At 33.7% G+C, this 14542-nt stretch overlaps 1 protein-coding gene across 1 annotated transcript; it reads right to left on the reverse strand.

Annotated features, from left to right (window-relative positions):
- Positions 1-7173: 7173 nt before the first annotated feature.
- LOC138131041 (chitin deacetylase 7-like) lies at positions 7174-9858 on the reverse strand. The gene is made up of 4 exons (XM_069047796.1): positions 9652-9858; positions 9340-9536; positions 8906-9289; positions 7174-8856 (listed from the first exon to the last, which is right to left on the reverse strand). The coding sequence occupies exons 1-4, from the start codon at positions 9820-9822 to the stop codon at positions 8424-8426; spliced, it is 1185 nt and encodes a 394-aa protein (XP_068903897.1). The 5' UTR covers positions 9823-9858; the 3' UTR covers positions 7174-8423.
- Between the last annotated feature and the right edge of the window lie 4684 nt (positions 9859-14542).

Raw genomic sequence — 14542 nt, forward strand, 5'->3', positions numbered from 1 at the left:
GCTTGCTTGCTTGTCTAAGAAATTCGTTGGTTGAGTAATATCCTATGGTGTGATCGAATAATTTTCATATCAAGAGTTATTTCTATTTGAATATCAGTTGTTCCATTGAAGTACATGTGTCGAAAGACGGTATAGAGCACTTTTGAAGTGTTTATTTGATCACATAATATTTATTTTTCCACTTTATTATTGCCTGAGAAGATTATAAACTTTGAAAATAAAAAAATGTCCGTCAGCTTTATTTATATAGAAAGAAATTCTTTAAAATCGTGATATTTCTATACGTTAAAGCTTGAACAATTTATTAAGTGAAAATGAAATGAAAGTCAATTGGGTATTGACATTTTTCAATTCCTTGCAGCAGTTTGTAACTTAATTTTTTTTTGCATAAGTCTCATTCATTTACTCTGTCAAAGCTTTTTTGCGAAACATATTTACAAAGTTCTCCTTATACTCTGGCTTTTGTGATGTTAATTTTTTTTCTATCTTTAACGTATCTTTTATAAAATAGAGATTGTTTAAAGTCTAACGGATATTAATTGATATTATATTTTTTTGTTATTCTGATTATTGTATTTTTTAAAATTCATTTTTTTTTCGTTTAAAATAATTGTTGACATTAATTTTATGAAATGCATAATAGTTATTTAATAAACTAGTTTGTTAATGAAGGCGATTAATAATCGAAACTGTTTAAAGCACGAACGAGTGTAGCGAGTGAGTGGCTTTAATAGTTGAGATTATTAATCGCCCATTAACAAAAGAGTTGATTACAAAATTTTTTCGTTGACCGCAAACTTTTTTTTAAATCTTTTTCCATAAAGATGATACCTTATAAATACCTTCATTCTTTTTTTGTCCTCAGGGTAGGCCATTTTAAAATTTTTCAACACTTTCTATTTACTTTTCCACAAAGAGTGTCAGAAGACGTCAACTCCATTCACATTCAATTTCACGTAAAAATCACGATTGCTACGGAAACCTAGTTACCTTTGAAAAATATGACATGCGAATTATAACCAAAAATGTCGGTTTTTGAAAAAGTGAATTTGTAATTGTGCAGTTATGGAGCTATAAAATATAGAAAACCCTGCTGCACTACCTGCTGCAGTGTTGGTAAGTGCAAACAATGCATGTTCGAGGTTGTTTATACATCAAAATTTAATCAAAACGTCAAAATCGCAAAAATCATTGATTAATGAAAAATAGTGTATTAATGAGGTCCATTAATACACTATAAATTAAAAAAGAAATCATTAATATTGAAATTAACAAGCGGTCAACGGAAAAATTATTTTTAGAATCTGTTAAGTGCAACGTATTCTAAAGTCCAATTTTTACCCTTTTGAGGTGACGTCACTATTTCCTTCCTCGCTTTCTCTTTATTGAAACGACAGAAACAGAAAAAAACAAAAAAAAAAGGCACGTTTATTTATTGATGGTCACTTTGAGGTTATTTTATGCTCCTGTCAATTTGACAATTTTTAATTTCTTTCACTTATTACATTGATTACAAACATAACCTTTCGAAGCAGCTGTCAACAAATTTGACACATTTATAGTTATTTATGATCAATTCAAATTTGTTTCTGATCCTAACTCAAACATACGTAAAGTTACTAGATAATGACGTCATCGCAAAAGGGTAAAAATTGAACTATACTTGCATTTAGACTGTCATGTTATAATTTTTTTTAAAGTGTGCTAGTCGTAGTCATTAAATCTTGTTATCGTAATAAAAGATAGACATTTAAATTAAAAGTGACATTGATGGATACCTTCGTTTATCTCTATACGTATAAAATAAATATGTGTTGAGAAATTGACACAGATTGGAACATATTCCAACCTAGTCTTTCTAACTGAAACTACTGCGAATCTTTCAACAGATATAATACGAAGAAGATTAATTCGCTGAAAGGGAATCGGTGATAATCCAAACGTCTCTCGGCACCTTACAAATGCGATACGAAGCGAAATTCGCTAGGACACACAAGATAACACATTACATTCTCCCAGTAACAATTCTTCTGATAAAGTTTTACTTATAATAAAAAAATAAGTAACTAGTTTCAAATTTCAAATCAAATTAAAAGGATTAACCGTAAGTTTTGAATTAATAATAATAAGAAAAACAGTCTTTATTTATCCATGGAACATGGATATCCTTTGTGTCTATAAATAAAGTAAGTATATTTGGCAGAATTATCATACATATCATATATTCATAAGGTAGTAACGATCTTTTCGATAGCACGTTACCTTCTTATTACTATTGGGTGTCTGTAAAAAGAGCAATGTGATCCTAATAGCCATTACATGCAAGTAGAATAGTATACCGTTTCTACGTCTTACAAATTTTCACTGCCTGAAGCTTGATTTTTATTTAAAGGAAGTAATAAATAAACAATAGCGATACTGCTTTTTGTTATACAGGGTTATTCTAAATGATTGTAGTCGAAGTAAGCCATGCCCATGTTATTACATTTATGCCGCTTTCATGTGAACTGTCAGTTTTGGCGCTGTCACTGTCATTTTTTAGGTGAAAAGTGCTCTGATGAGATTTTTGTTTATTTTTGTTAAATTAACGATTGAATCCAGAAATATTAAGTTGTTTGTTAACTCCCGTGTGTGAACGGGTTGTTGTTTTGCACCCAATTTAACTCCTGTGTGTACTCACGTATTCACATCATTTTGATGTTTTTTTATGTGGAGCGGCAACCATAAATTTTACATTGAATTTTCACGCCTACTTCGACTACAGTCATTTAGAATAACCCTGTAGTAATACAGCAACTTATAATTTTAAGTTTGCGCTTATTATCATAACAAACACTGTAACAACCAAAACTGTAGGTAACTGACTACATTTTGTGCTCGTTAAATAGAACATTTAACTTTAGACATGGAAAAACATATTTTCAAATAATGTCAAGACATTTAAATTTGAAATAATTAACGTCTCAAATTTAAACAGATATATTTTTTAGTGAAAAAGCTGCCCACTTCACATAAAAATAAGATCAAGTTCCTTGTTACAATTTTTATACGAAAAAGGGTTTCGTTTATACCTTTTTCCAATTTATTTTTAAGCCTTATTGAAACAAAATTTTGGTAGAGAAATACAATAATTTTTAATAGGTTTCTAAATTATGCATTTTTTAATTATTAATAATTTTGTACTGACAGAAGCACTAAATAACATTGCATTTATTTAAAGAAGTATTAACTTTAAAATGTAGGTACAATTTTATTTGAAAATGTTTACTTCTTGTTTACCTTTCTAAAAATGTGTCAAGTTTGATGCTGTTGATGTATATTGTATAATATTTTCTTATCTACAATAACTATGATCGATAAGATGTCATGCGGCCGTCAATCGTTTTTGAAGTCACTGATCAGTAACAGTTGATTGTCGTCAAAAATAAAATGTTATTTAAAAAACTCATCTCTTTAAATTTTCTTTCAAATCATGCTTAATTTAAAAAAAATATATTTCGACGAGGGAGCAAATTCCCATCCATTAAGACATGAATAAAATTATACCAAAAAACTGTGGACAATAAGACCGGTAAAAGTGAACGTCTGTGCAGAATATAGAGCAATTTAAATTATACACACATGATTAGCGATAGATTGAAAATTCAATCGTGCGTTTTCTAAAAGACACATGTCTTTGACAGATCGATTTCCCTCTTGATTTCAATGCATGTGTAAAATGTTAAGAGCGACCGACGCAACCAGGTCCCTCAGCTTATTTGCCTGTACCGAGTTAATTTTTTCGAAGATGGCACTTTGTATTTCAGCCTCGCCTTGGCATTTTATTCGGATTTCCAGCGCCTCGGTCCCTTATATTGGACAAGGAACGCCTAAACGCCGAGGACACGTCGGGTCAGGGAGGACGGAAGAGTTAAAACAGATGACTTGACAAGGCAAAATGCGTGTTTATTGAGTGGTGGAAGTGATCAGTAGTTCGGCCACGTTTCGAGTCGCGTCACCACCACCCCTCCTTTCTACCTCTCGTGTCTTTATTGGGAACTGCTCTCATTTTTTGTCGTTCTTAAACATTTTTCACATTTTCCATGACTACGAACATTTTACGTATTCAGCGGAAATGATATAGCGAAATTGGCTTTACTTATGTTGTATTTTCTTATTTTTTAACGTGCCCTAACTCTGAATTTTCTAGCTTGGTATTCCAGCACTACGCGACCATTTATTTATTTGAAGAAGTGAAGGCTGAAACTCGGCTTGCAAATGCTATCTCCTGAAGGTTAGGCTCTTAAAATATCACCCCAAAAATTATCTTCTATGATCTTGACGTGTGTAACAATTTAATTTTTTTTTTGATAAAAATATTTATCGAGAAAAAGCGAACCGAGTATAGTAAATTCATTTTTCTATAATTGATTCAAAAAATTGAAATTCACGCATAGTTATCTGTGCCTGAAATGGGTCATTTTCTGACGTGTATTTTTTTTTGCATTGTTAGTAAGATCGAAACCATAGAAACCATACAAAACAGTGTGTGAAATGCAATTTCACGCATACGACTATTTCTGTTTTTCATTTCACGCACTGTTTTTTATTAGTTACCTAGCAACATGGTCACTGCATTGAAACTTCAGCGTTCCTTCAAGAATTTGAATTTTTAATTTCAATTTTTTTAATCAATTATAGAAAAAATATTGTTTATATTTCGTGCGCGAAGATGTTTTTGTGCATTCAAAGGCTTATACTGCCTCGACCTTCGTCTCGGCGTAAAAACCTTTTCATGCACAAAAAACACTCTCTTCGCGCACTTAATATAAAAATAACTATTTTGTAATGATGAACTAGCTGTAACTTTTTTTTGTTAGATTTTTTTACAAAATAAATAAAAATTAGTTGGCAAAGACTTAAATTGTCATATTATTGTCCAAAACGGAGTAGAGCATCAATAAGCAAACAGACGAAGCAGCACATTTTAAACGGTTTCAACAAAATAAAAGAAATTACTCATGGAGACATAAAAACGTAATGAAAAAGAACAAAATTGTAGAAACATGTGACATGACCCGCAACCTAACTTTTTAAAAGCCCAAATTCGCGGTAAAAAGACAAAAATTACTAAATTTAGTAGCAACTCTAGTTTTTCATTACAAAAATGAATTTACTATTATGTAAATTGCCATATTAATTGAATCGATATCTGTTTACACTATAAGCTGCTTAACACTACTTTGCAGTTAGCGATAAATTAATATCAAGCAATCTAATTAATGCTATTATACATATTATTAATTCTGCATGAATATTATTTCCAAAATTTAATAAACTGTATTCTAATATGGGTCAACGTAGAGTCTATCAGATTTTTTTTTCAATCTACTGCCTGACCCAGAACTGCCTCCTCCTAGAAACAGGTACAGCAAAAGAGACCCCAAGATGACTAAAATAAATTTTGGTATAACTCACATAACCTAGTTATAAAGTTTTTAATTGCTAGACAGCAAAAATAATAATTTATATCGCAACAATCAGCGAAAAGTTTGGGGATTTTAATAATTAGATAAAGAATTTCGAAACCCCGGCAACGCAAAATTGTCCTGGCAACGCAAAATTGCGGTCATCCTTCCTCGATGTAACTCAACTTTGATTAGTCAAGTTTTCATTCTTTAAAATTTAGGTTATCACAATTACCCAATATTCCCTTTTTCTCTGGGGAGGTAGTTTTGGGACACTCTGTGTATTAAAAAACTGTGTAACAAGTGATACCAACGAATCCAAATAGAAATAGTAGTGGCATTGAATTTGCCTCTGATCAACATTAAAAATACCTACAAAATATTTGGACATACTTTTGAATTCGCGGAATACCTATTACAGAATTCTTAGCAGGACTTGCAGGAGTTACTGGAGACATTTTAGTGTTAAGACTTACAAGGACAGCTTGTAATTTATTGACTTTAACGTAGAAGTAGTTGACAGTAAGGTATCTAAAATTTAGTAGGTATCTATTTTTGGATTTTAAAGGAATACCCCAGAACGGTTAAATACAAGAATCATTGCATTGTTCCGCGATGTAATTTTTCACAGATTCTTCAGATCGAGCATAAAAAAATTTGTCCAAGGAATTATATTTTAAAAATGTGAGTAACATGTGAAACAAGCGTGTGCTATACTGCGTGACAGTTTACTATTTTAGTATCAGTTAGAAACGGCGGATACTTTTGAAAAAGTAGATAAGTAATTTTGCTAATTCTCAGCACACGTATAAGTTGATTTAAAATTTGTTAATATTTGCTTTTTTTCACTTGTTGTCTAAATAAGGGCCAGAAAAACAGAAAGCCAGAAAGTTACCAAAAGAACAGAACCGAAGCATTAGTCTGGTAGTAACTAAGAAGATGAAAAGAATGGCAGGTATAGAAATTAGCTCGCAATTGAGCAGCGCGTGACAAAATTGTGTAGCAATAAATCCTGGACACATGCTACATTTTACTTAAAAACTAGGTTTTTATGTTGCAATTAAGATAACGCAGCTTTATTTTTTTATTAGTAATTTAGTTTTGTTCTAAACAAAAATTTACTTAATGTGTAATTTATTTAACTGTCAGTTTGTCACGACTTGTTCAAAACATTTATAAAAGATGGTCGCAACTTTTACACTTTTCAACAACTTTTAGGTAATACCGACATAGTTTATTTGTGAAGAGGAAAACTCGGCAGTCTTTATATCATTAGAGTTTTGCACTAAGTCATTCCTTTATAGAACAGCCGGCATCAGTTACTTTAGGGCGTCGCTTTGAGTTTGGACTACACGAACCAACTAGATTACAGTTTTACGCTGTCAACAGTGCTACTATCAAATACGTGACACTGTGCATCTGACGTAGGGCGAGTTACTTGAATTATATTACGTAATTTCATTGTACCGCATTGTAACCCTGTAATTTTATATGACTTTTTGTCAAATCACGTCAGTCCTTAAAGAGAGTCGTAACTTTTTTGATCCGACAATACCACATCATAAAAAAAATGGAAAGGTGAGAGTTGGTCGGGAAATATAACAGTCGGTTCGTAGATTGATTCATGCGATGTCAGTTGTCTAATTCAATGAGGGTGAAATCGTTCAATAATATCAATTAATCTATCGGTATTTCTCTCATCTTTCAATAATAAAACCAAATAATCTAAATTTTGAATGTAATATATTCCTATTACCTCTAACAAAATGATAACATTTCAGGGGTGTACATATTTTCATTTGGCAATCTAGTTTGGGAAGAAACCTTCGAAAAAACAGATCTCAGTTGTTACAATGCAACCTATCGAATGGTGCGAAAATTGTATCGGGCGTTCATTTAAATTTATCCTCAAAGTTGGCGTTGAATAGTCGATTGTGAACGCATCTCGTGTAAAAACGTAAGATTTAAACAGCTGATTCCGGATCCGTAATCAGTATAGTGCGTTCACAATCGACTCTTCAAAGCCAAATTTGAGGATAATTTTAAATGAAGGCACGTACAAAAATTTATGTGGCAACTGTGTGGGTGGGGTAGAGTTGACATTTGTATGACATTTCATAAGCATGAATTTGTTTTTTTTTATATCATTGCACGTTGACTTGACAATTTTCAAAATTCCACGACTATGAACTGTCAAAGTAATGTCAACTCTATCCTACCCACATAAATGTTCGTACATAGATGCCATACTTATCCACAATCATTTTGAATTGAATCATCCAATATCAAATGCACTGAAAAGAGTTGTTATGACGGCATAAGATATCAATATTGAAATCTGCTTATTCTAGATTAAATATACAGATAAAAGGTTGTCTACACAATTTATTGGCATCAGATGATTTCTTTTTGCCACATCTTTAGTTGATTTTGTTTGTACATAAAAATATGTTTGAAAATTTTAGTTTCAAATATGTACAGTTGCGGAATTAAAATTTCGGGCAGTATTGTCAATGTCATGATATAAACTCTAAAACAATCTTTACGTTAATAACCTCATTTTTTACTCTTGTAATTTTTTTGTCTTTTTGGCATTCAAAAAATGACATTTCTGGCATAATAACGGGTAGGCAACATATCAAAGCGATGATTTAATTACATTCAGTGGAATTATGACAGTAGAAGGTGCTTTACACAGATTTTGTTGAAGTGACAGAAAAATATTGCCCGAAATTTTAATTCCGCAACTGTACGAGTATAATAAATAGCAGAAACGTATCATCTTATGTCAACCTATGTAGCTCACGCCATCATATTATTAACTTTAACGTCAACCTAGGTTCACTAAATTCAATGTTTCATCAATTTCCTTTTACATAAACAAATAATGCTCCGATTCTAGTTTTACTAATTATATAAAAAAAAAAAACAAATTTTTTATTGAACGTATATTTTCTAGTGTAATAAAAATGGTATTTAAGATATTTCTGTTGGGGCAGTTGTGGTCGTTGTATCTGGTGGTTCAGTAGGATTCTCTTGTCCCGTTGGATTTCCCAACCATGGATATACTTCAGGACAGTTTACGCAACTTTTCATATATCTTATTTCGTTGTTAGCATTGATAAGCGGACAGTTAATTGCGTTGCAGTCTGCTGTTCTGTCATATACATCTGTTTTAAACTGATCCACAGGCACGGGATTCTTCATCCATTCTATTACTTGTTGCTGGCTAACAAGGAAAACATCACTACGACCACCTAGCTCATCTAAAAACTTTTCGAAGCCCTCAAAACTGTTACTGACAAAACGGAACCAAGATGATGGCACCATCAGCGTTAATGGCGCTTTATTTGTACCTACGCGATCTACTTGTTGCAACAACCAGGTTGAAATGTCATCAGCACTTCCCCTAAAAATACGTTTTTAATATAAATAACTACCACGTTTCGTTTGCTTACTCGATAAAGCAGGATGTTAATGAATTACACTCTACGCTGTTATTTCCTTGGAGATTGTTTATTGGTGCAATCCAGAACCCAGGATGTGACTCTGACGGACAAGTTGTACCCGTACGACATTCCTGAGTTGACAAGTAGTCAAGAGTGTATGGAAAAAGTATACGGTTGCTGCGCGATGTCCAGGAACTGTCGTATTGTATGCCAGAAGCTTCATAAGCATTGATTGAAACATCGCCTTCTAATTGAAGTTGAGGTGTCCTTGCTCCTATTATATCTTCGCTAGGTATGTTTGCAAAAGTAGTAATGATAGTTCGCTGTCCTCCAAATTCATTTATTAATGTGTCTTCAGTGGCGTTAGACCAATATTGAGCCAAGCTATTCTTACTAAAATATTTGCAATTAAAAAAAGTTAATATATCTTTATTTAAACGCACGTTATGGAATTTAAGCCAATCTCAAACCCACGTAAATAAAGGTCGTGGACTCGTTCATAATCAGTATATTCATGGGGTACGAAAAAGGTTGCACCGATATTATTGCCGTCGGGATTTTTTCGGTCAAATAAAAGTGGTGTCCAAACGTCTTGGAAAATATCGTTTACCACAGCTTCATCAAATGTTAAGCTAATTAACTACAAACAATTTTACAAATTATACGTTGAACAGAAATAGAGCATTTATTTAAAAGCTAATTATCGAATTTGGTTCTCATTACAAATGTATGCACATAAGAATTAAAATTTTTACCTGAGGAGCGTCTCCATCTGCCAGAGGATTTTCAGTAGAAGCACATTTACAGTTGTTGGAAATGGTACAGTCATCGTCCACACATTTTTCTGCATCTTTTACAGAAGCAGTATAAACTGATGTGAAAATTAAGCACAGCAAAATTAGTTCACCTTTCATTGTGAGACCCATAGAAAACTACGGTTGCATTTTCTCATTGTTGTTATATATATATATACATAACTACTGAAGTATTGTCGATAATGTTGTTTCGCAACTGATAAACTATTTGAATTATCTTAATTTGGGTAGTACTTATTAATGACTTACCGGTTTATTGAATATGGATAATGTCAGATAATAATGAATTATTAAACTTAATCTTAATAGAACACGTCTAAATTCTCAGAACCACTTAAATTATCTTGATGATCGTTGTGCAAACAATTGCATCTTTTAATATGAGCTGTGTCATTTCTATCAATATTAATGGGTAGTATTGTAACTTTACAACACAGTGCAAGTGGAAAAAGTCTGGCGTTTAGAAAGCCGATCAGTCCTTTTGAAAAATTTGTATGTACAGTAGAACCTCGATTATCCGTGTACGTTTTATCCGTGTCGAAAGCCGTCGTTCGATTATCTGTGCATAATGGAAAAAGATGCCAAATTAACTGATATATTACATATAAGAAGAATAAAAACCGAAATTAAACAAAACCTTTTCAACCGAAAGAAGCAGACGAAAGTGACAGATTATTTTGGTGCAAAATAAAGTCTATGAATTTCTTTTCATGGAAGATAAAAAACTATATATTTTTCCGGAAACCGTCTTGGAAACAAAATTTTGCTGCTGTTTTACGCGCAGAAAATTGAATTTTCCGGACTAGTACTGAAAGACTTTACAAGACGCAAAATTACTTTGTAAGTAGAGTTGCCAACAAAATTGACAAACTTGATTTTTGTGGAATTTGTAAAAAAATTTTCCAAAATTTGTAAATTTCGTCTTTTTTATGATTTCCGGAAAAGTTTAATACAAAACACGTCATTAAAATGTCTTACTTGATTCGGAGCTTTACAATACTCGGCACAATGTGCCTCGTATTTCAATTTAGCTCAGGGATGAGCAACCTTTTTTTACAATGGGCCAGCTTCAAATTTAAAAATGTTGTGCGGGCCGCATTTAAGAAACATGATAATGATGAACTCAAATTATATCTTTAACAAAATAAATCTAGTATAAAAATTACCGAAATAAAATACTCAATGAGAAATTTGGCATTGCTTCTTGGTCATCAATTGGTCTATATTTGCAGATATAGACGACACAGCAACTCGCACGCAGCAATTGTTCGCAAACATAGGTACTTCCAAAAAGTGTCATTATTTGCTTTGTCTAATCGTGGGGATTTTTCTAAACTTATGTATTTTTGGTAGAAATTATGTGTCAACATTTTGAAATTTATTTCTTAAATCCGTGTCGTTTTGTAAATCTATTAATTCCATTTGTAACTCATCCGGAACTGTTTCCACGTCTATATTAAATGGGGAAGAAAAAATGTTAAAACTACGAACGGTTTTTTCTGATCTAAATATTTTAAATCGCGATTCAAATTCCGTTATTAATTTTTGTAAATGCTGGGCATATTTTCAGGTTTGTGAAGGGTTTTCTTTTTTTAGGTGTGCAAAATGTGACATGTTGTTTGACAACAGATGTTTGCTCCAAATTTTAAGTTTGCTTTCAAAAGCATTAATTTTATCAAACATGTTATGAATGAACTGGTCTCTTCCTTGAAGTTCCATGTTTAAGTCATTCAAATGCTGAGTTATATCGACGAGAAAGGCAAAATCACACATCCATTCTTTATCTTCGAAATGAGGAAATCGATATTCTTTCATTTCCACAAACAATTGAATATCATTTTTTAAGTTATATACTCTTTTTAACATAGCACCTCTACTCAACCAACGCACTTCTGTGTTGTAAATTACATCACCATATTCACTTCCCAAATTTTTTAAAAACTCATTAAATTGGCGGTGATTTAGCGCTCGAGATTTGAGAAAATTAATAAGTTTTATTACAGATGTAGTGACATTAGGCATATTTAAAATTTTTGCGCAAAGGTTCTGTTGGTGAATTATGCAATGGTTAACAAAAGTTTCAAAAGTCAAAATGTAAAATCTTTAAAGGGCCGCATGAGAAAGTGTGGCGGGCCGCATGTGGCCCGCGGGCCGCGGGTTGCTCATCCCTGATTTAGCTCCTCTTCAGTAATGTGAAATTTTCCTGACTTTTATGTAAATAACTATTGTTGCATACATACACAATACATACGTATGTAATGATATTGATATCCCAACAATCAGCGAAAAGTTTGGAGATTTCAATATGTAATTAGATACCTACAGATTTTCGAAACCCCAGCAACGCAAAATTGTCCTGGCAAGGCAAAATTGCGGTCATCCTTCCTCGATGGTACTCAATTTTGATTAGTCAAGTTTAGGATGTTTTTTCTCGATTATCGTTTGAGATAGAACTTTCTTTCTTTAAAATTTAGATTATCGTAATTACCCAATATTCCCTTTTTCTCTGGGGAGGTAGTTTTGGGACACTCTGTGTATTAAAAAACTGTGTAAGAAGTGATATACTTCGTCGAGCGAGAGATTGGGAGATTTTAAATTGTATTAAATTAATCCAACACTACAAAATGCGCTAGACTAAATTAATTTGAGATATCCGCTTTTAAATTCAAACCAACCGCCAACAAAAGCCATGATAGTACCGATGTCGGTACCACCAGCGACCACTAGGGGCGGGGGTGAAAGCCGACAGGGGATGAACGGCCATGGTTTTTTTGAGGCACTTTGGTCTTGACTGCAAAGGAGTGCAGAAGTACTGTGTATTTTTCTGTGTTCTAACTGTGCGATTTTACGTGTTTTTTTTTATTGAACTGTGCTCAATGATGCGGTCCAGCCTCTGTTTTTGAACTAGGTATGTGTTGGGGTACTAAAATTATTTCTGTTTTGCGCGAAATGTATTTTAACAATAATAAGACACAAATGGGTCGCACGTGGGTTGGTGATGTTTCCACCATGTTTTATAAAATCCACAATTATCTCGACCATCCCCAGGTATTACGCTTTTAACATTTATCAGCTTGCGAAGGAGCGTAAGGCAGCCTGGTTGTAGCTTTGCAAATTTTATAAAATCGTACGACCATGTTTTTTTGTCAAATCAGGTTTAACAGTTCACTAACTTTACTAAAAGAAAAGGGCACCAAGTTTTAGAGTTGGTCTGTGCCTTTCACAATTTATAAGCGCACTTCTTCATTTTTGATCCCCTTTTAATTATTTCCAGTGACGCTTTTGTGTAATAAGTACTTATTGCTCAACGCTTTAATCAAAATGTTAAAGTTTCCACTTTCCATCCCGGTAGCAACCAATTGTGTTTAGATTTCAGGTATCTACGTGGGATTTTCCTTATCTAGAGATCTACTACATTTAGTTATTTCCACCGTTTAGGTCCGGGCGCCCTACATATTATTCAGGGCGCAACCTTACGTCGATGAACCGATTCAACAAAGAGCTGGGGTCGACCGGACTGTGGTTTTAAATTTTTAAGTATGTGTTATTTGTTGTTACCACTTGTCGTCCCATCCCAAACTGAAAGTTTTCTTAGGTGGCTCCGTCAACAAATCTTTGTCGGGGTTTCGTTGTACTTTTCCAGTTTGTTGTAAATGTAAATTCTTTTCCTTACCGCGAGGGCCTCTCTCTGTTTGAGGGGTTTTGTTTCCTCTAACATCCAAACGTTGAACACGACCTCGCGGCCCCTTGTTGTAAGAATTTTGCACCCCCAAGACAGGCCCAAAAACTTAACGCTTGGCAGGATTTGTTGTCCCTGAGTTCCTTGGCACAAGCTTCCGGAATTGTGATGATCAGGTCTATTTTCCCTGAGTTTGTGGGGTCTGACAAGCGCGTTTGTTTTTGCTTTGTAATAGCCATATGTACCTCAACCGATGAACTTAGAGTACCTCAATTTGTTGACTTAACTTAAAGCAGCCAGGATTTTTTTTCCTTAGCACTAAATCACGGATAGGCGGGAAATGTTAAAGTCATAAGGATAGGGTGCCACAGACCACCGGACCACACAAGCCACTCACTCCTTCTATAGCGTATCTGTCGCACATTGTAAATTAACTTGGAAAAGAGAAAAAGGATGCTAAAGTTCTCGTCTAGTGCTCGCTCTCGCTCGAACGGTCCGAAGTAACTGCTTTGTTTGTAATGTACATGACCCTTCTGTTTCTCCTGTATTTTGAATTGTGTTGTTTATGAAATCAGGTTTGCTCAACTTGCAGTAACTGTCCCGCCCACGTTGTTACTTCGGACTTGTTCGTATTTTTAGGAGAGGTTGTAGCGGAGCCTCATTCGGGGGTCTAGGGGAATGGACAGAGCTCACCATTTTCCCAGAGTTCCGACTGAGTAGTCTTCTCACATTTGGGAGTCTTGGGTGTCCTCTCCCGAGACGTTTATTATTCATTAATCCCAGCGTTACAAAAATCATAACATTGAATAAATAGCTGGTTATAATTATTGTGTAGTTTTATTTGCACTCTTCTGTGTGGTTCACAAACCCTGTTGGAACGAATCCGGTATTGTTTAATTTGTTTAAAAAAAACACAACGTAGGGAAATTAACGAGGTTTCGATCACGCGCTCTTGACCATTTTTGAATTTCGCGGGTTTTTGTTTTCATGGCGTATGTTGGTAGAAAAAAAAAGATGGCCGCTTGGTGGGATTTTTGAATTCCCCACTCGGTTCATCACAAATTAGAGCATAATTTCAGGGCAAAAATGTTATTGCTTTGTAATACCCTAGTTTGAATTCAAATTGCTGCCGCCGAAACAAACGCAAAAGGA

Source organism: Tenebrio molitor, chromosome 5 (genome assembly GCF_963966145.1).
Source record: "Tenebrio molitor chromosome 5, icTenMoli1.1, whole genome shotgun sequence".
Lineage (NCBI taxonomy): Eukaryota > Metazoa > Arthropoda > Insecta > Coleoptera > Tenebrionidae > Tenebrio > Tenebrio molitor.

Coding starts and splice junctions, on each gene's coding strand:
- LOC138131041 (XM_069047796.1), bottom strand. CDS start 9,822: ATGGGTCTCACAATGAAAGGTGAACTAATTTTGCTGTGCTTAATTTTC. Junction 9,290..9,339: donor ATTGGCTTAAATTCCATAAC/GTGCGTTTAAAT, acceptor CAAATATTTTAG/TAAGAATAGCTTGGCTCAAT. Junction 8,857..8,905: donor TTAACATCCTGCTTTATCGA/GTAAGCAAACGA, acceptor ACGTATTTTTAG/GGGAAGTGCTGATGACATTT.